Raw genomic sequence first — 19,599 nt, 5'->3', positions numbered from 1 at the left:
ATACATGTAGACATTTATGCATGTGATCTGTACTTACACAGACCCCCCACACCACAAAATAAAACAGATAACCACAGCCTGACCATTAGGGCCAAGGTCAAATAGCAAAATAAGTTTGCCTTTAATCTGTTTTCTTCATATATAAACATTGGAGGTCAAGACTGTGGACAAGGCTGGGCTCATGCCTGTAATCCCAGCACTTTGGGAGGCCGAGGCGGGTGGATCATTAGGTCGGGAGTTCAAGACCAGCCTGGCCAAGATGGTGAAACTCTGTCTCTACTAAAAATACAAAAATTAGCTCGGCATGGTGGTGGGCGCCTGTAATCTCAGCTACTCAGGAGACTGAGGCAGGGAATTGCTTGAACCCAGGAGGTGGAAATTGCAGTGAGCCAAGATCGTGCCACTGCACTCCAGCCTGGGTGACAGAGCAAGTCTGTCTCAAAAAAAAAAAAAGGCCGGGCGTGGTGGGTCACGTCTGTAATTCCAGCACTTTGGGAGGTGGGAGCGGGCAGATCACCGGAAGTCGGGAGTTCAAGACCAGCCTGACCAACATGGAGAAACCCTGTCTCTAATAAAAATACAAAAGATTAGCTGGGTGTGGTGGCGCGTGCCTGTAATCCCAGCTACTTGGGAGGCTGAGGTAGGAGAATTGCTTGGACCTGGGAGGCGGAGGTTGTGGTGAGCCGAGATCCTGCCATTGCACTCCACTGCACTCCAGCCTGGGCAATAAGAGCGAAACTCTGTCTCAAAAAAGACTGGACAGATATGAAGACATAGAGTTTACTTCTCCTGTCACCCCATCACTTTTTGTTCACTGTTTAATCTGGAAGGAAGGTGGTCAACAGGTGGCCAGCAGTGGTCTATGTGTGGTTATTTTATTCTTGCTGCCTTCTGCTCTTTTATGGCCACTATCTGTTCCACCCTGGGAACTGAAGAGATGTTGGTAGGAAGAGGCTTTCCCCCACCTCTGATGTCCAGGCCCTTCACTCAGGTGACGTCGCAGCTGCACTTCAAAATGGCAGCTATTGGCCACGTGTGGCTCCTGGGTGCCTGGAATGTCGCTGGTCTAAACTGCGATGTGCTGGAATGGTAAAATACAGAGTTAGTTTCAAAGATTTAGTTTTTTATATATATATATATATGCGCACATACATATACACATATATACATGTATACATGTATACATATACATACATATATACATATATACACATATATACATACATATATACATACATACATATATACATATATACACATATACATATATACACATATATACATATATACATATATAATTACTTATTGCTCACATATTAAACTGATAATATTTTGGATATATTGGGTAAGTTAAATTGTTACAATCAACTCCACCTTTTTCTTGTTTCTTTTTAAAGTTGGCTACTAGAAAATTCAAAATTCACATGTGGCTTATATTTTATTTCAGAGGATTGCCTTTTAAAAAAAATCTCAGGCTGCTTGCTCAAATGCCAGAAGCCAGGAAGATCATAAAAACTGAAATTTTAAAATTATTGTTATTATATATTTTTCATTTGTGAATAGCCGTATAGTATGTTATTTATAAATACATGAAACCTCATACACGAGGTTAAATGCAAATACCCTCCGGGGTGGGCTAAGCTCAGGGAGGAAGCCCTGCCTGAAAACGCTGCAGCTTAGGCTGTCACTCTTTCTTCATTCCGTCCAGCGTTTGGTCAGGTCTTCTGTCACTTAAGGCCTGAAGGGGCTGGGCCTTAGACGTTTTCCAACCAGGGACGCTGAGCTGGGGACCGTCCAATCAGGCACGCAGCTGGAGCGGACAGGGCGGCTTCCGGGATTTGGCGGGGCCTTTGTCTCTCGCTGCAGCTGGAGCGCTTGGTCTCGTCTTCCCTGCTTTGTGTCCCCTGCTCCTAGAGGCCCAGCCTCTGTGGCCCTGTGACCTGCAAGCATTGGGAGATCCACAGCTAAGACGCCAGGGCCTCCCCTGGAAGCTTAGAAATGGTGAGAGTGGCGGCTCCGACATCCGGAGAGAGAGGGAGGGGCTGGTTGAAACCTGTGGGAAGTGGCTGTGGCGGACTCGGGCCTCCCCGCAGTCATCTCCACAAACTGCGCGCTGAGTTTTCCTTGCCCAGCTGGGCCTCAGTCCCCTTCAGCCATAAGATGGCGGCTTCGCTGACAGCTGGCCCCCGGGCGTCTTGTCTCTTCCCTGCCCAGTGACTGTGCCCTGACCTGGAGCCCTCTCTGGGCAGCTCTGCTCCCGCAGCGCAGCGTCTCTCCCAGATTGTGCAGGGACCAAGGGAGGGTAGTCAGGGGAGAATCCTGACTCGGGGAGCGGGTTCATGAATGGGAAGGGCTTTAGTCCGCTGCGTTTCCAGTTCATCTTTCCCCCTATTAAAAATTTATGGCAGGCCGGGCGCTTTGGTTCACGCCTGTAATCCCAGCACTTCGAGAGGCCGAGGCGGGCGGATCACCCGAGGCCAGGAGTTGGAGACCAGCCTGGCCAACATGGCGAAACCCCATCTCTACTAAAAATATAAAAATTAGTCTGGTGCAGTGGCCTGCGCCTATAATGCTAGCACTTTGGGAAGCCGAGGTGGGCGGATTACGAGGTCAGGAGTTCGAGACCAGCCTGACCAACATGGTGAAACCACCGTTTCTACTAGAAATACAAAAAATTAGCCGGGCGTGGTGGCGCGGTCCTGTAATCCCAGCTACTCAGGAGGCTGACGCAGAAAAATCGCTTGAACCCGGGAGGCGGAGGTTGCAGTGAGGCGAGATCACGCCATTTGCTGTCCAGCTTGGGTGACAGAGCTTGACTCTGTCTCAAAAAAAAAAAAAAAGCCGGGCATAGTGGCGCATGCTTGTAATCCCAGCCACTCGGGAGGCTGAGGCGGGACAATCGCTGGAACCCGGGAGGAGGTTGCAGTGAGCCAAGATCGCGCCACTGCACTGCAGCCTGGGCGACAGAGTAAGAAGACTCTGTCTAAAAAAAAAAAAAAAAAAAAAGGCAGTCTCCGCAAAAATAGTAAATAATTTAATCAAAGAGTGGTTCAAAAATTTTAGAGCACCCCTATGGGTTGTAGTTCTTGGTTTATAAGAGGGGCTTGAAGGACTTTGATAAGGTGCATGATGCAAAAATCTCAAATTCAATAATTGGTTAGGTACAGTTATATTCTTTCGGTCTTCCTGTCTTTGTTTGTTTGTTTCTCTCCTCTTTTCTTCTTCTTAGTTTTTTTTTGTTTGTTTGTTTGTTTTGTTTTTTTGAGATGGAGTCCTGCACTGACGCCCAAGCTGGAGTGCAGTGGCACGATCTGCAACCTCCACCTCCCAGGTTCAAGTGATTCTCCTGCCTCAGCCTCCCAAGTAGCTGGAATTACAGGCACCCACCACCATGCCCGGCTAATTTTTGTATTTTTAGTAGAGACAGAGTGTCAGTATGTTGGCCAGGCTGGTCTAGACCTCCTGACCTCAGGTGATCCACCGGCCTCAGCCTCCCTAAGTGGTAGGATTACAGGCATGAGTCGGTGCTCCCTGCCTCAGTTTCTTATTTTCCACCTTGAACGTACAAATTTCCTGGTTGTGTAATTGGAGCTTAATTGACAGTTTATAGTCGGTTAAGCCTGAATTTTGTTTCCTGTAATGTAGTAATTTACAAAAAAAAAAAAAAATGCATTTGAGTTAGATTTTTTTTCAAAGCAGGAATCCAGGGCCTAGATTTCCACCTCAGACTAATTGCCTGGCACTTAACTATTTTCACACTCCACAGAGGACTGATTTTCCCCGCATTTTTTACGTGTGTTCCAAGCAGGGTCTCCCGTGTATCCCCCAGTTCTCCTTACCTCCAGCCTAACTCTGGCTTGAAGTAAAAATACATACTAAATTTCCAGTTCTGACAATCTCGAGAACTGAAAATTTAGTACTTTACTTCAAGGAACTGTCAACTTTCTTTCCCTAATTCACATTATGAACTATTTGTCCTTTAGTGTACATTTTTCATACTGTATTTTAATTGTTTACCGACAACACATTGAAAACATTTTTAAAATTTGTTTTCTGTTTTTAAATATTTTCCATGAGAAGAAAGCAAAGAGTAATCCCCTGGCACTGTATTTTAAAAAATATCTGTGCCTCTTTTTCTTTTATCTTCCCTAAGCACAGAGATCATAATGTTTTGGGGGTCAGTGTTTTTTGTAAACTTTATGGGGTGATGTGTCCTCAGCTACCCTTTAGTTTTTTCCTGGTCCTGTACTATCTGAATAAACCAAGATACCCACCATGTCTGTCTGCTAGAGTTAATATCAGCTCTTGGGTCATTTTCTCTTATAGAACAAGCTGAGGTATGGAGTGTAGCCTCTCAAGAAGAAGGTGAATGCCCTGGGGCTTAGAGGGATCTCCTGGTGTATTCTTCCTTTGAAAAGCTAACCCTTTGAGACATTAAGATTGTTTTTATCCAAGCCATCTTCCATTTCTTGGAGACATATTGCTGGTCAGCGATCAGACGCTGGTATTGAGGGGAAAACAGAAATAATTTCTGCCAGCTGGATTCTCCAAGATTTGTGAAAAAAAATTGTATCCCCAAAGACAGATAAAAACCTCATCTCAGTGAGCTAGTACAAGAACTTGCCAAGTAAAATGCACTTGGGGCACTCATTGGGGCGTAATGCAGTGTCTGCTGAGAGGGTGGTCATTGGACACTTAAGTGAGCAGGATGGGGTGGGAAAATCTCTCCAGGGATTGGATGGCCTGACTTGACGAATGAGTCAGACACATCTGTTTTCTAATCAGCACTGCCACTCCTTTGTTTTGTCACCTTGAAAAGATTTGTTCACTTATATTGACTCTTTTAAACTGTAAATTGTATTTTATTAGTAGAGCTTGAAAGGTGAGAAAATATTTACAAAAACATAAAATAGGTTTCAAAAAATACCTACTCATATATTCCATTGTTAAAAATTCTCATTTACTTTTTTTTCCCCACTGTGAGTTTAGAAATTTTCTCAGGTACATTTTTTATTTTTTGAAATGGAGTCTCACTCATTTTGTTGCCAAGGCTGGAGTGCAGTGGCATGATCTCAGCTCACTGCAGCCTCTGACTCCCAGGTTCAAGCGATTCTCCTTCCTCAGCCTCCTGAGTAGCTGGGATTACAGGTGCACACCACCATGCCCAGCTAATTTTTGTATTTTTAGTAGACACGGGGTTTCGCCATGTTGGCCAGGCTGGTCTTGAACTCCTGACCTCAGGTGATCCGCCCACCTCGGCCTCCCAAAGTGCTGGGATTACAGGCGTGAGTCACCGTGCCCAGCCTTCTCAGGTGTGTTTTTTTGCCTGAGTGTTTTCAAACACAATTTCAAGCATTAGCTTTTAGAGAGCTATCAAGGAAAAGAATAAGGAAAATTTCTCTTCCATTTTGGCTGTAGAAAATGAATACATGTTCACAAGAAAATGTGGTAGATAATTGCTGAGTTACACAGATTGATAAAAACATCAGTTCCTCTTATTGCAGGGTAAATTTCTGAGAGTGAATATCTCTGTTCTATATCCTGTAATCTTGATGTATGAGTTTAATGCTAATTCTTTTTTTTTTTTTCCCTGAGACAGAGCCTTGCTCTGTCGCCCAGGCCGGAGTGCAATGGTGCGATCTTGGCTCACTGCAACCTCCGACTCCGGATTTAAGCAATTCTCCTCTCTCAGCCTCCAGCGTACCTGGGATTACAGGTGCATGCCGCCACGCCCAGCTAATTTTTGTATTTTTAGTAGAGACAGTGTTTCACCAGGTTGGCCAGGCTGTTCTTGAACTCCTGACCTCGTGATCTGCCCGCCTCGGCCTCCCAAAGTGCTGAGATTACAGGTGTGATCCACTGCGCCCGGCCGATGCTAAATTTTATAAGACAAAACTTGGTACCTCCTAGAGGTGTCCCCATATGACTAATTGTTTTCTACATGATTTATAATGGAGATAATAAAGTATTTATTGTCTGAAAGAAAGTTTAGATTCTTTTGCTTTTCTTATTGAGGTATAAAACTTAAGCACCTTAAATTTTTTTTCTTTCATATGGGCACTGTGTTCGAGTAATTTTACTTGATTTTTCAAACACTGAGTTTCAAAACCTGAGTGAATAACTCTTACTGGAAAAGTAAAGCTTGAGCCCAGTGACTCCAAGCTAAAGGCTCATATTGATCCTGCAAAAGAAGGTTATTAAAGTCCCAGTTAGTTCTTCCTGGGGAGCCTCCCCTGCAGATTTCCTAGCCTGCTCACTCCAGCCATGGAAGAAGCCTTTTATCTGAAGAGAAGCTATAGAGCCATGGAAAGCTGGGGACCCACAGACAGATGCAGTTAAGATGGAATGGGACTGAAAGGATCTTACTGAAGATAAAGTTGTTCTTGCTTTGAGGCGTTTCTAGACTTTTAAAAATAAAGTTAGATTTATATTTAAAAAATTAAGTTCCAAAGGAGTATTGCAACAGGAGGAAGTACCAATTATAAGATCTTTAAGGATCTCAAAGGTTAGGCAGACAAGGGTGGGTTTTTTTCATAGTAAGGAGCAACCAAGATGAGAAACAAGGTGGGAGGGGAATGGCAAATGAAGGGTGAAAAAATCAGATTCTAAATCAGATAATTTTTTTTTTATTTTGAGATGGAGTCTTGCTCTGCTGCCCAGGGCTGGAGTGCAGTGGCGCGATCTCTGCTCACTGCAAGCCCCGCCTCCTGGGTTCACGCCATTCTCCTGCCTCAGCCTCCTGAGTAGCTGGGACTACTGGCGCCCGCCACCACACCTGGCTAATTTTTTGTATTTTTAATAGAGATGGGGTTTCCCCATATTAGCCAGGATGGTCTCGATCTCCTGACCTCGTGATCCACCTGCCTTGGCCCCCCAAAGTGCTGGGATTACAGGCGTGAGCCACCGCACCTGGCTAAATCAGAGAATGTTCTTAGGAGGAGCATATAATGGGGTTGTATGTTGGCTTAGACTGAGGTTAGCTTAAAAGTTCAGGAGCTGTGGGAAGGAGATAAACTTGTTTGATTAAGTAGTATTTTATTTTGACCACTGAAGACAAATTCAGCTGAGTTTTCTGAGAGAATAAGAAGAAAATGGGCAGAATCTATGTCTGGCTATGTGATAGGTAAGAAAAGAGTTCATCATCTAAGTCATAATGGGATGTGTGTTTCTTTCCATAAACTGTTTCTGGAGCACACAAAAGATGGAGAATTTTATTAATTATAGCCATTTACCAGGATTACCTACGTGCTTCATCTTTCCCCACCTCTTTTCTTTGTCTTACACATTTCTTTCATTTGACTTTTCCTGGGTTGTATCTTTTATAATAATCCGGTCAACATAACTACAGTGTTTTTCTAAGTACTGTGTATAGCACTATTAAGTTATTGAACTTGAGCAAGTTTTGGGAGTCCTGAATTTTTAAACAGTAGCTCATAATGGGCTCATAATTTAGAAGCATAAATGGGCCCATGGGGTTTGTTACTGGCAACTGTAGTAAGAACAATATTTTGAGACCAAACCCTGAATCAGCATCTGTGCTGACTCTGGGTGGTGTCAGAATTTAAATGTTAGATAAAGAATTGGTGTTGGAGAGTTGCTTGGTGTTCAGCAAACTCTATAGATTTTGTGCCAGAATAAAAATACCATAAAAGGTCTAGCCTGGAATAAAACTGAGTGTCTGGGAATGGGAGGCTCTGCTCCTATGTACTGGCTGTCACACTGCCCATTGTTTTCTGATTCCAGGTCTTCTCTTAGAGTGAGAGAGGACTGAAAACTTAGAGGAAAGAATCTCTGATGACAGACCTTCTCTTTCCACAGTTGCCACCACAGGATTCCCACCGACTCACAATCATGCCCACTAGACACTGATGCATCCACACCCCTCTCAGGACAAGGCACCACCCTCAGGAACTTCACCACAGCATTTTTGATTTAGCATTTCTTGCAAAAATCCTTCAAAAGTGTCTACGAGTCTCCCGGCATATTCCTGTTCCCCAGACACCGAATCTGCAGCAGCAACCTGTTTTCCCCACCAACTTAGGGTTCTGGGCCACTTGTTCATAATCTCACGTGCCTGCATGGACCCAGAAATAAATAGCACAAACCAATCTTTCAGTTTACATATTGCACTTACCCCCACCCGTCGAGTTTTTTCCTTTCAACTTTTAATTTTAGTTCAGAGGTACACATGCAGGTTTATTACATAGGTAAGATTGTGTCATGAAAGTTTGATGTAGATTATTTTTTCACCAAGATACTAAGCATAGCACCAAACAGGTATTTTTTTTTTTTTTATTTAATTTAATTTTTTTTTTTTTTTTTGAGATGGAGTTTCACTCTTGTTGTCCAGGCTGGAGTGCAATGGTATGATCTCGGCTCACTGCAGCCTCCGCTTCCTGGGTTCAAGTGATTCTCCTGCATCAGCCTCCCAAGTAGTTGGGATTACAGGTGCCTGCCACCATGCCCGGCTAATTTTTATATTTTTAGTAGAGATGAGGTTTCACCATGTGGACCAGGCTGGTCTCGAACTCCTGACCTCAGGTGATCTGCCCAACTCAGCCTCCAAAAGTGCTGGTATTACAGGAATGAGCCACTGCGCCCGGCCCAAACAGGTCTTTGTCCTGCCAACCTCAACTAGGCCTGTGTCTGTTTTTCCCCTCTTTGCATCCATGGGTTCTTATTATTTAGCTCTTACTTATAAATGAGATAGTGCATTTGTTTTTCTCTTTCTGCATCAGTTTACCTTTTTTTTTCTTTTTTTTGAGATGGACTCTCGCTCTGTCACTCAGGCTGGAGTGCAGTGGCGCGATCTCAGCTCACTGCAACCTCTGCCTCCCGGGTTCAAGTGATTCTCCTGCCTCAGCCTCCTGAATAGCTGGGATTACAGGCAAGCCACCACGCCTGGCTAGTTTTTGTATTTTTGATAGAGACGGCGTTTCACCATGTTGGCCAGGCTGGTCTGGAGCTCCTGACCTCAAGGAAGCTGCCCTCCTTGCCTCCAAAAGTACTTGGATTACAGGTGTGGGCCACCATGGCTGGCCTTTCTGCATTAGTTGTCTAAGAATAATGGGCTTCAATTTCATCCATGTGACTGCAAATGAAATGATCTTGTTCCTTTTTTATGGTCATACAGTACTCCATGATATTTACATATTATATTTTCTTTCTTTCTTTTTTTTTTTTTTTTTTTTTTGAGATGGAGTTTTGCTCTTGTTGCCCAGGCTGGAGTGCAATGGCACGATCTTGGCTCACTGCAACTTCCGCCTTCCGAGTTCAAGCTATTCTCCTGCCTCAGCCTCCCCAGTAGCTGAGATTACAGGCATGTGCCACCACACCTGGCTAATTTTGTATTTTTAGTAGAGCTGGAGTTTCATCATGTTGGTCAGGCTGGTCTCAAACTCCTGACCTCAGATGATCCACCCGCTTCAGCCTCCCAAAGTGCTGGGATTACAGGTGTGAGCCACCACGCCCGGCCTGTATTATTATTATTATTATTATTACTTTTTTTTTTTCCAGACGGAGTCTCGCTCTGTCACTCAGGCTGGAGTGCAATGGCGTGATCTTGGCTCACTGCAACCTCTGCCTTCTGGGTTCAAGTGATTCTCCTGCCTCAGCCTCCCAAGTAGCTGGGATTACAGGTACGTGCCACCAAGCCCAGCTAATTTTTGTATTTTTAGTAGAGAGGGGGTTTCACCATGTTGGCCAGGCTGGTCTCAAACTCCTGACCTCGTGATCCACCCGACTCAGCCTCCCAAAGTGCTGGGATTACACGCCACCATGCCCAGCTAATTTTTCTTTTAGTATTTTTTTTGTAGAAATTGGGTTTCTTTATGTTGTCCTGACTGGTCTCAAACTCCTGAGCTCAGGCAATCTGCCTGCCTCAGCCTCCCAAAGTTCTGGGATTATAGGCGTGAGTCATCATGCCTGGTCAGTATGGCCATTTTAATGATATTGATCTTCTCTGTCCATGACCATCAAATAGTTTGTATTTGTTTGTGTCATCTCTGACTTCTTTGAGCAGTGTTTTGTAATTGTTGTCGTAGAGATCTTTCACTTCCCTGGTTAGCTGTATTCCTAGATACCTTATTCTTTTTGTGGCATTTTTGAATGTGATTGTGTTTTTGATTTGGCTTTTGGCTTGTATGTTGATGTATAGAGGTGCTACTTATTTCTGCACCTTTGTTTTGTATTTTGAAACTTTGCAGAAGTTGTCAGTTTATAGAGCATTTCTGCCAAGACTAGGGTTTTCTAGATACTGAATCATGTCATCTGAAAACAGGGATAGTTTGATTTCCTCCCTTCCTGTTTGGGTGCATTTTCTTTCTTTCTCTTGCCTGATTTCTCTAGCCAGGACTTCCAATTCTCTGTTGAATAAGAGCGGTAAGAAAAGGCATCCTTATCTTGTGCCAGTTTTCAGAAGGAATGCTCCCAGCTTGTGTCCATTTAGTATGTTGGCTTTGGATTTGTCATAGATAACTCATTATTTTGAAGTATATATCTTCAATGCTTAGTTTGTTGAGGGTTTTATGCATGAACAATGTTACATTTTATTGAAAGTTTTTTCTGCATCTATTGAGATAATTTTGTGGTTCTTTAGTTCTGTTTATGTGAATCAGATTTATTGATATTTTTGTATGTTGAACCAACCTTGCATTCCAGCGATAAAGCCTACTTGGTTATAGTAGATTAGCTTTTTGATGTGCTGCTGGATTTGGTTTGCCCATATTTTGTTGAGGATTTTTGCAGCAATGTTCATCAGGGATATTAGCCTGAGGTTTTCTTCTTTGTTTTGTCTCTGCCAGGTTTTGGTATCAGAATGATGCTATTATATAATGAGCTGGGGAGAAGTCCCTTCTTAATTTTTTGTAATAGTTTTAAAAGGCATTATATCAGCTTTTCTTTTTATACTTGGTAGAATTCAGCTGTGAACCTTCTGGTCTTGGGTTTTTTTAGTTGGTAGCCTATTTACTACTAACTTAATTTTGGAGCTTGTTATTGATCTATTTAGGGCTTCAACTTGTTTGGTCTTGAGAGAATTTGTTTGTCTAGAAATTTATCCATTTCCTTTAGATTTTCTAGTTTTTGTGTACAGAGTTGTCTATAGTAAACTTCAGTAGCTATTTGTATTTTTGTGGGGTCAGAGGTAATGTCTCTGTAGTCTTTTTTGTTGTTGTTGTTGTTGAGATGGAGTCTCGCTCTGTTGCCCAGGTTGGAGTGCACTGGCGTGATCTTGGCTCACTGCAACCTCTGCCTCCGGGGTTTAAGCAATTTTCCTACCTCAGCCTTTCAAGTAGCTGGGATTACAGGCATATGCTGCCACACCTGGCCTAATTTTTGTATTTTTAGTAGAGACAGGGTTTCACCATGTTGGTCAGGCTGGTCTTGAACTCCTGACCTCAGGTGATCCACCTGCCTCGGCCTCCCAAAGTGCTGGGATTACAGGCATGAACCACTGTGCTTGGCCTCTGTTGCCTTTTTTTTTTTTTTTTTTTAGGTGGAATCCACTCTGTCACCTAGGCTGGAGTGCAGTGGAATGATCTCAGATTACCGCAACCTTCGCCTTCCTGGTTTAAGCAATTATGTGCTTAAATCTGCTGTTTACAAAAGACAGACAAAACCTGGCCTGTTTTAGCATCTACCACTTTCCTTAAATGTTCAGTTCCATTATGTCACATTTAAGCATCAGTGACTCCATTTTGGTTAGGTTTGTCTGTTTGGACCTAGTGCACAAGCTCAGTCCAGAATAATGTCTTCCAATAATTTTGTTTAATATTGTCTCCTTTTTTGGTCAGAGTGTGACCAAAACTCTGGGCCTTAGTGCCATTCTCATTTTTTGGTCAGAGTGCGACCAAAACTCTGGGCCTTAGTGCCATTCTCCGTTTTCATCCTTTTTGTGTTTTGTCCTTATCTTTTTTTTTGTTTGTTTGACAGAGTCTCGCTCTGTTGCCCAAGCAACCTCCACCTCCTGCGTTCAAGTAATTGGCTTGCCTCAGCCTCCCAGGTAGCTGGGACTACAGGCATGCACCACCTCGCCTGGGTAATTTTTGTATTTTTAGTACAGAGGGGGTTTCACCATGTTGACCAGGCTGGTTGGTCTCAAACTCCTGACCTCAGGTGATCCACCTTCCTTGGCCTTCCAAAGTGCTAGGATTACAGGCATGAGTCACGGCACCTGGCCCCCTGTTGTCATTTTTAATTGTGCTTATTTGGATCTTCTTTCTTTGCTAATCTTGCTAGTGGTTTATCTTCTTAATTTTTTTCAAAGATTTAACTCCTGGATTACTTGATATTTTCTATGACTTTTCATTTCTAAATCTCCTTCAGTTCAGATCTAATTTTGGTTATTTCTTGTCTTCTGCTAGCTTGGGAATTGGTTTTCTCTTGCTTTATTGATTGATTGAAACAGTCTCGCTGCGTTGCCTAGCCTGGAGTACAATGGAACAATCTTGGCTCGCTGCAACCTCTGTCTCCTGGGTTCAAGGGATTCTCCTGCCTCAGCCTCCCGAGTAGCTGAGATTACAGGCGAGTGTCCCCATGACTGGCTAATTTTTGTATTTTTAGTAGAGTTAGGTATTTAAATTGATTTCTAAGTTTTTGATGTGAGTAGTTAGTGCTATAAATTTCCTTCTTAACACTGCCTTGGCTGTGTTGTAGCGATTCTGGTTTGTGTATCTTTGTTCTTCTTATTTGTTTCAAAGAACTTATTGATTTCTGCTTAATTTTATTATTTACCCAAAAGTCATTCAGGTGAAGGTTTTTAAATTTCCATGTAATTGGATAATTTGAAGTGGTTTTCTTTGTATTGAATTATATCTTTACAAAGCTGTGGCCTAAGTGTGTGTTTGGTATGACTTTGGGAAAATTGAATTTGCTGAGGATTGTTTTATTTCTGATTGTGTGGTCAATTTTAGAGTATGTGACATGTGGTAATAAGAAGAATGTATACTATGTTGATTTCAGTTGGACAGTTCTATAGATGCCAGTTAGGACTATTTGGTCAAATGTTGAGTTTAGGTCCTGATATCTTTGTTAATTTTTTTGCTTCAATGTTGTAATAGTCTCTGTGGGGTGTTGTAGTCTCCCACTATTATTGTGTCAGAATCCAACTCTCTTCATAGCTCTCTAAGAACTTGCTTTATTCATATGCACTCATGGATTTTTTTAGAACACCTTTCTCTCTTCTGCTTTTTTCTTTAGTGTGCCCAAGGCTACTCCTTAGATGCCTGAACCTACAGTCTGCTGAAATTCAGATGTCCAAGAGATCAAGAACTTGTCCAGAGATTTAGCTGTTTTTGTTTTTTGAGATGGAGTCTCACTCTGATGCCCAGGCTGGAGTGCAGTGGCACGATCTCGGCTCACTGCAACCTCTGCCTCCTGGGTTCAAGTGATTCTTCTGCCTCAGCCTCCTGAGTAGCTGGGATTACAGGTGCATGCCACCACGCCCGGCTAATTTTTTATTTTTAGTAGAGACAGGGTTTCGCCATGATGGCCAGGCTGGTCTTCTGACCTCAAGTGATCTAACCACCTCGGCCTCGTAGAGTGCAGAGATTACAGGCATGAGCTACCATGCCTGGTCGAGATTTGGCTTTTATAGGAGAAAATATAAATTAGAAATAAGAGTCTTTATTTTCTTACCTTATAAAAAGGGAGGATATTTTGTTCATCTCTCTTTATTGAAGCATTTTGCTTATATGTAGATATTCTCTGCTTTTCTGAAATATACATAAATCATATTTACACCTAAAGAAACCTTTTGTCATTCTTTCTGACTCAGGATTGTCTTTATCTAGGACCTCAGAACCATTGCAGTGTTTTTGCTTTGGCAAAGGTTTTTTTGTTTTTTGTTTTTTGAGGCGGAGTCTCGCTTCCAGGCTGGAGTGCAATGGCGTGATCTGGGCTCATTGCAAGCTCTGCCTCCCGGGTTCACGCCATTCTCCTGCCTCAGCCTCCCAAGTAGCTGGTACTACAGGCGCCCGCCACCACATGCGGCTAATTTTTTGTATTTTTAGTAGAGATGGGGTTTCACCGTGTTAGCCAGGATGGTCTCCATCTCCTGACCTCGTGATCCGCCCACCTCGGCCTCCCAAAGTGCTGGGATTACAAGGTTTTGTTGTTGTTGTTGTTGTTTTCAGTCTCTTAAAGTAGATACAGATTTGTCTAGATTAAAGCTCATTTTAAGAGCACACAAAAAGTGGAGCACAAAGATAGGATTAAACTTAGCAATACAGAATGATAAAGACTAAAAGATGCAGAGGAAGTTTCTTTGACAAAAAACTGATTATCCAGTGTAATTATCCAATATTTGCAGGCTGAAGTACTTACACTGCGAAAGAAAGAACAGTTCAGTGTATAAACTCAACAGTGGAGTCTGTGGTTATGCTTTGGTTCCTATTTACTGCTTCAAAACAATTAGCATGGTTATGTGTAGTGTTTGTAGACAACTTCCATTTGTGTGAATTATACAGTATTTTCTTTTTTTTTTTTTTTTTTTAAGACGGGGTCTTGCTCTGTTGCCCATGCTGGAGTGCAGTGGCGTGATCTCGGCTGAGTAGCTGGGGTTATGGGCATGAGCCACTGCGCCCGACCTAAATTATACGGTATTTTCTACAATATTATGAATATAAGACCACAATATTTATTTTGGATGAATGTCTTAGTCATTTTAATATTAGTCATACTTTTGAAATATAAAGTATTATAACTAAATTATGGTTACAGAAAATTTTTTAAAATTCTACGTTATTACTAGTACATTAAAATTATTTATGCTTAGATATTTATATCTAATATCCAAAAAAATTCACTACAAAATTGTTACAGTAGATATTAGCCTGACATGCATATTAATTTACCCAATAGATATAGGTAAGCATGATTTCAGTATCTTTTATTTTACTAAACTCGAATACTGCTATTACAGTACAAATAAACGTGATGGGTGATGTGACCATGCAAGAAATATAATAGCTTTTAAGTTAGCTGTGTTGTAAGCTCAAATATATTTTACTATATAAACAAAGTCAGATTCTGATTCTTCATCAAAAAACGTTGGTGAAGGCTGGGTGCAGTGGCTCACCTCTGTAATCCCAGCACTTTGGGAGGCCAAGGTGGACAGATCACTTGAGGTCAGGAGTTTGAGACCAGCCTGGCTAATATGGTGAAACCCTGTCTCTACTAAAAATACAAAAATTAGCGGGGGGTGGTGGTGGGTGCCTGTAATTCTAGCTACTCAGGAGACTGAGGAAGGAGAATCGCTTAAACTTGGGAGGTGGAGATTGCAGTGAGCTAAGGTCATGCCACTGCACTCCAGCATATGTGAGAGAGCAAGACTCTGTCTCAAAATAAAAATAAAAATAAAAAGGAGCTGTTGGAAATTGTCAGATGTATTCCAATATAAATCCTCCATTTAATGGCTAGGAGACGAGAGAGCAGCAGAGATAAAAGAGAAACTTTATAAAATTTTGCTGAGAATATGTCCCCTTCATAATGCTCATGCTTCTCATGCTGAGAGTAGCTGTGCAGTTTGGGTGTTTAGAGAGACGTTTATTTTAGGGGAACATTTTCTGGCCAACATGATCAATCTTATATCTAATCTGAGTGTTTTTTTAAGATGCTCTTCTTTTTTACTCAGTATAATTTTACTAAGATGAAGAGCGATTTTTCTCTCCAATGCTTTGGGTGTCTGTTTCAGAAGCTCTATTACTATCCCATGGTGTCGTGAATGAGTTGGGCTGTCACAGGGAGAACTCTTAGAGGTATCTCTATGCGGACTGATGCTGAAAATCCAGCAGTATTTTTTTCATGTCACTATTATAAATAGAAACTGAAGCTGAAACACTGCTCCCATTCCCATTATCGTGAAGGTGCAATTTCAGCCAGGAGGGCTGGCTCAGGCTTCATTACCTGATGTGGGACTGGAGTGCTGCTCTGGCAGTTGGGGTTCGTGTAAGATGTGAGCTGCCAGCTGTGAGCCCTGTGGTAGGAGTCAAGAAAGGACACTGGCTATCAGGAAAGGGCAAGCAGAGTATAGTGCTCAGGGAGTACAGAGCCATTGATTGCTTAAAATGTAAATAGCCAAAAAGATAACTCCCTAAGTTGCAAAATTACCTCCTGTCATGAGGATGTGAAAAGTTAATTTTGTCATTGATTATAACCAATTAGCATACACGGATCACCTCCCCCATTACCAGGTGAATTTAGGATGAACCATGTATTACATGGTGCTGTAAATTCTTTTACTTGTGGACTAATTATGGGAGTGTCTTTTTGTCTTTGCAATCTCTTAAGAAGATTGACTGTGGTGCATGTCACATTCTGGTTTAATTGTGTAATGAAACAGTTTACTTTCTGTTCTATCATTTTGGAGTTTCTCTAGGGCTGGAGAAATTTTTTCTTTTAATTATATTTTCCAAACACTGTCTAGAATTACTAGACGTGATATGAACACATACGGTTCCAGCCAAACTTTACCCTAGAGGGGCCTTTTCCTCTCAGGCTTCCAGTCACTTCAGATTTCTACAAACTTCACAGGGTAGCAATCAGCTATTTTACCTCTTATTTCGATCTGGCCCCACCTTGAAGTCTGGCCTCACAGAACTGATTGGAAGTTTTGACTAGTGAGTCTGTTACATTTTTAGAGCTGGTGCTCACAATTTTCTGAAAACCAAAAGCAGATAAAATTGGAAAAATAAAGTATGTATTTTAGCATCTTAATTTTTAAATTTTCTATTAAACCAGTGCTTGCAGAGACATTTAGCAACTTGTTTTCTATTCCTGCAGATCCAGTAGTTGCTCCACAAGTCACAAACAAGTAAATATGAACACAATAAAAATTTCTTTAAACTACATTAAATTCTTCCTTTCTGTATCCCTCTCATCTGTCTATATTTAGTGTTCTATACATTTTTTTAAAAAACCAAGGACAGAGAAACAGAAGATGAAATAAAAATGCTAAGCCTTAATCTAAATCCTGGGAATTATTAAACAGCTGTGCTGACTCCCAGTTTGTTATGAGAATTAAATCACATAATGTGTTATTCCAAGCACAGTGCTCTGTAACATACTCTTGAGCACATAGTACCTGCTTTATAAACATTTCAATAGTACATGTTGTTTTCCAAGTGCAGACTTATTCAGGCATTGCTACTTTCTGTTGCCTCTGTAAACTTTAAAGAACCAGCAAAGAATATGATACTTAAAGTTGGAGATTTGTTGTCTTCATTTGTGCCGGAAGTATTTGTGTTGTGACAAGAGTGCTGAGTGTAAGGGACTCTGTACTGTGCCTGCTTCTCTAACCAATTCTAATGATGAGCCTAGAAGAAGCAACATCAGCATTGACAGGGGACTTATTTAAAACACACATTCATGAACCCTTTGAAAACCTGCAGAATCAAAATACATAGGGAAGGTCCAAAGTTACCAAGTGATTTATAAGCTTATTAAATATTACAAGGCAGCTGGGCGTGGTGGCTTATGCCTGTAATCCCAGCACTTTGGGAGACGGAGGTGGGTGGATCACCTGATGTCAGGAGTTCCAGAGCAGCCTGTCCAACATGGTAAAATCCCGTCTCTACTAAAAGTACAAAAATTAGCTGGGCATGGTGGCAGATGCCTGTAATCTCAGCTACTTGGGAGGCTGAGGCTGGAGAATCTCTTTAACCCAGGAGGTGGAGGTTGCAGTGAGCAGAGATTGTGCCATTGCACTCCAGCCTGGATGACAAGAGCAAAACACCGTCTAAAAAAAAAAAAAATTGCAAGGCAATGCTTAGCTAAATGGTTATCAGCTGGACTTCTATTAGGTTGGTGGAAAAGTTAATTGACGTTTTTGCCATTCTAAGTAACTTGGATTACTTAGGTGTAGGCACTCAAATTACATGGCTAATTATTAGAAATCCCTTTACTTGTGCCTTCTTCACAGGTTCTGTTTATTGTTTTGTGTGGACACATTTATGTTGTTTTAATTAAGTGCCTCATGTGACTCTAAGGTAAGGCCAGAATCAACTATGAGGGGTTCAAGATACATTCATGAGAGTTAAGTTTTACTTTTCCACTGAAGGATGGTCACAGGGCCTGTTCTGTTTGGGTTTGGTAAAGACAGGGCAGCGTGGCCCATATTTCCATTATTGTAGCAGAAATTGCTGGTGTCTGTGGTGGGGAGGGTACCTAAGGACAGGAAAGGAGAAACTTCTATTTTTCTCTTCATTGTTTCTGAATCTTTTCTGAAGATTCACCCAGAAATGGGTGGACTTTTTCTGAGGGTCTTGGTCCTTCTGCCTGTGGGTGTGGTCGTAGCATGTAAACAGGTGGCATTTTCTCAAGATGCAGGTGTAATTTGTCCAGAAAATCTCATCTGAAAATAAATCCAAGAGAAGGAGGAGATAGAGGAAAAAGTGACATTTTTTTTTTTTCAGCTAAACATGTCTCGGATCAAGAGCTGTATCCACCCTGCCTCCGGAATGCTGTGTGTTTAGTACTTGCAAACCTTGACTTCTATACTTGTGTTTTTTTCTCCCTAATGAGTTTGTTTTAACTACTTTTTAAAATTCTTATGATAATCAAGAAAAATATTTCTTTCCTATATACCAGAGCCTTCTCTAAATTTTTTACATTTTGGCTTTTTATATGCCTTGCAAAATTATCACCATTAATTTATGATCTGCAGTATTAAAAGTGTTCTTTTTGTGGCTGTTGAACTTAGAAAAGTGTGGATACTCAAGATTACTATTGGGGAAAAGCTGGGATCCTTAGTAAAGATGGAGAACATGTAATGTTGAAGTTCCATTTGTGTTTGCTATTAGCCCTATGCAGAACAGAATTAAGAAAATGCTTATTTAAACAGGATGGCATTTATTACCCAGAAAGTTCTGAAAAAAATTATCAGGAGATACCTGTTCTCTAGGGTGCTAAAGAAAGACTACTTAAAATCACTATTAAAAATTACAGAACATAGAAGATACAGGTATCTTGAATAGAAGATTCCTGTATCTTAAGATATCCTGTATCAAGATAGAAGATACCTGTATCTTGAACTTTGCATAAAACTGATGTTTCCATATGGTTGAATTTAGACTATAATTTACTTATTGGGAACAATATTCCAGCAGCGATGCTGTGTGTCCTTCTGTGTGTTTTAGCACACCGTAAAAATTTGTCCTAGTGCAGTTGATGCTAATGATTCACTTGGTTAAAGAGCTGTCTGACAGATTTTTTCACTATACAGTTAATTATTTTTTCTTCATTATTAAGTATCTTTGTGCAGCTGATTTGCATAAATTATCAAATGTAATCCTGACAGCTGCTCTTCTTTCTTAGGGTTTCTTTGCATATATCTGTTTTTGGAAAATGAAGGCTGTCATCTCTCTCTTATAGGCCATAAAAACTGGGGAGAAAAAACAGGTTATTTCACTTATTGGATGTTTGATAAAATATTTTTCTTTGGGGCAAAATCATTGGCATTACTTGTGAGCTTATTAAAAATTCAGCAACTCAGACTTTATTCCAGATCTTCTGCAAAAAAAAAAAAGCATAACAAGATTTCCAGTTTATTGTACACATTAAAATTTGAGATGTACCTTGTAACTCGACATGTCTTTCATCTCA

The 19,599-nt window shown here is 41.4% G+C and overlaps 1 protein-coding gene across 5 annotated transcripts in view; it reads left to right on the top strand.

Annotated features, from left to right (window-relative positions):
• The first annotated feature begins 1,290 nt into the window (after positions 1 to 1,290).
• LOC455904 (zinc finger protein 724) overlaps positions 1,291 to 19,599 on the top strand; it is a 33,382-nt gene continuing 15,073 nt past the window's right edge. Inside the window, exons 1-3 of one of the 5 annotated variants that reach the window (XM_063801451.1) lie at positions 1,853 to 2,001; positions 8,326 to 8,448; positions 9,517 to 9,638. Coding sequence is in view for 2 of the 5 variants with exons in the window: in XM_063801452.1 (XP_063657522.1) it covers positions 1,999 to 2,001 (3 nt within the window). In the remaining 3 variants the exon portion in view is untranslated. Of the gene's footprint in view, positions 2,002 to 8,325; positions 8,449 to 9,516; positions 9,639 to 19,599 lie in introns of all 5 variants that reach the window. The other 4 variants (XM_063801450.1, XM_063801452.1, XM_009435172.5 and 1 more) reach the window with 4 other exon arrangements.

Source organism: Pan troglodytes, chromosome 20 (assembly GCF_028858775.2).
Source record: "Pan troglodytes isolate AG18354 chromosome 20, NHGRI_mPanTro3-v2.0_pri, whole genome shotgun sequence".
In the NCBI taxonomy this organism is placed as follows: Eukaryota; Metazoa; Chordata; class Mammalia; order Primates; family Hominidae; genus Pan; species Pan troglodytes.
Note: the sequence above shows the minus strand (reverse complement) of the source record. Positions and strands in the feature narration are given on the sequence as shown.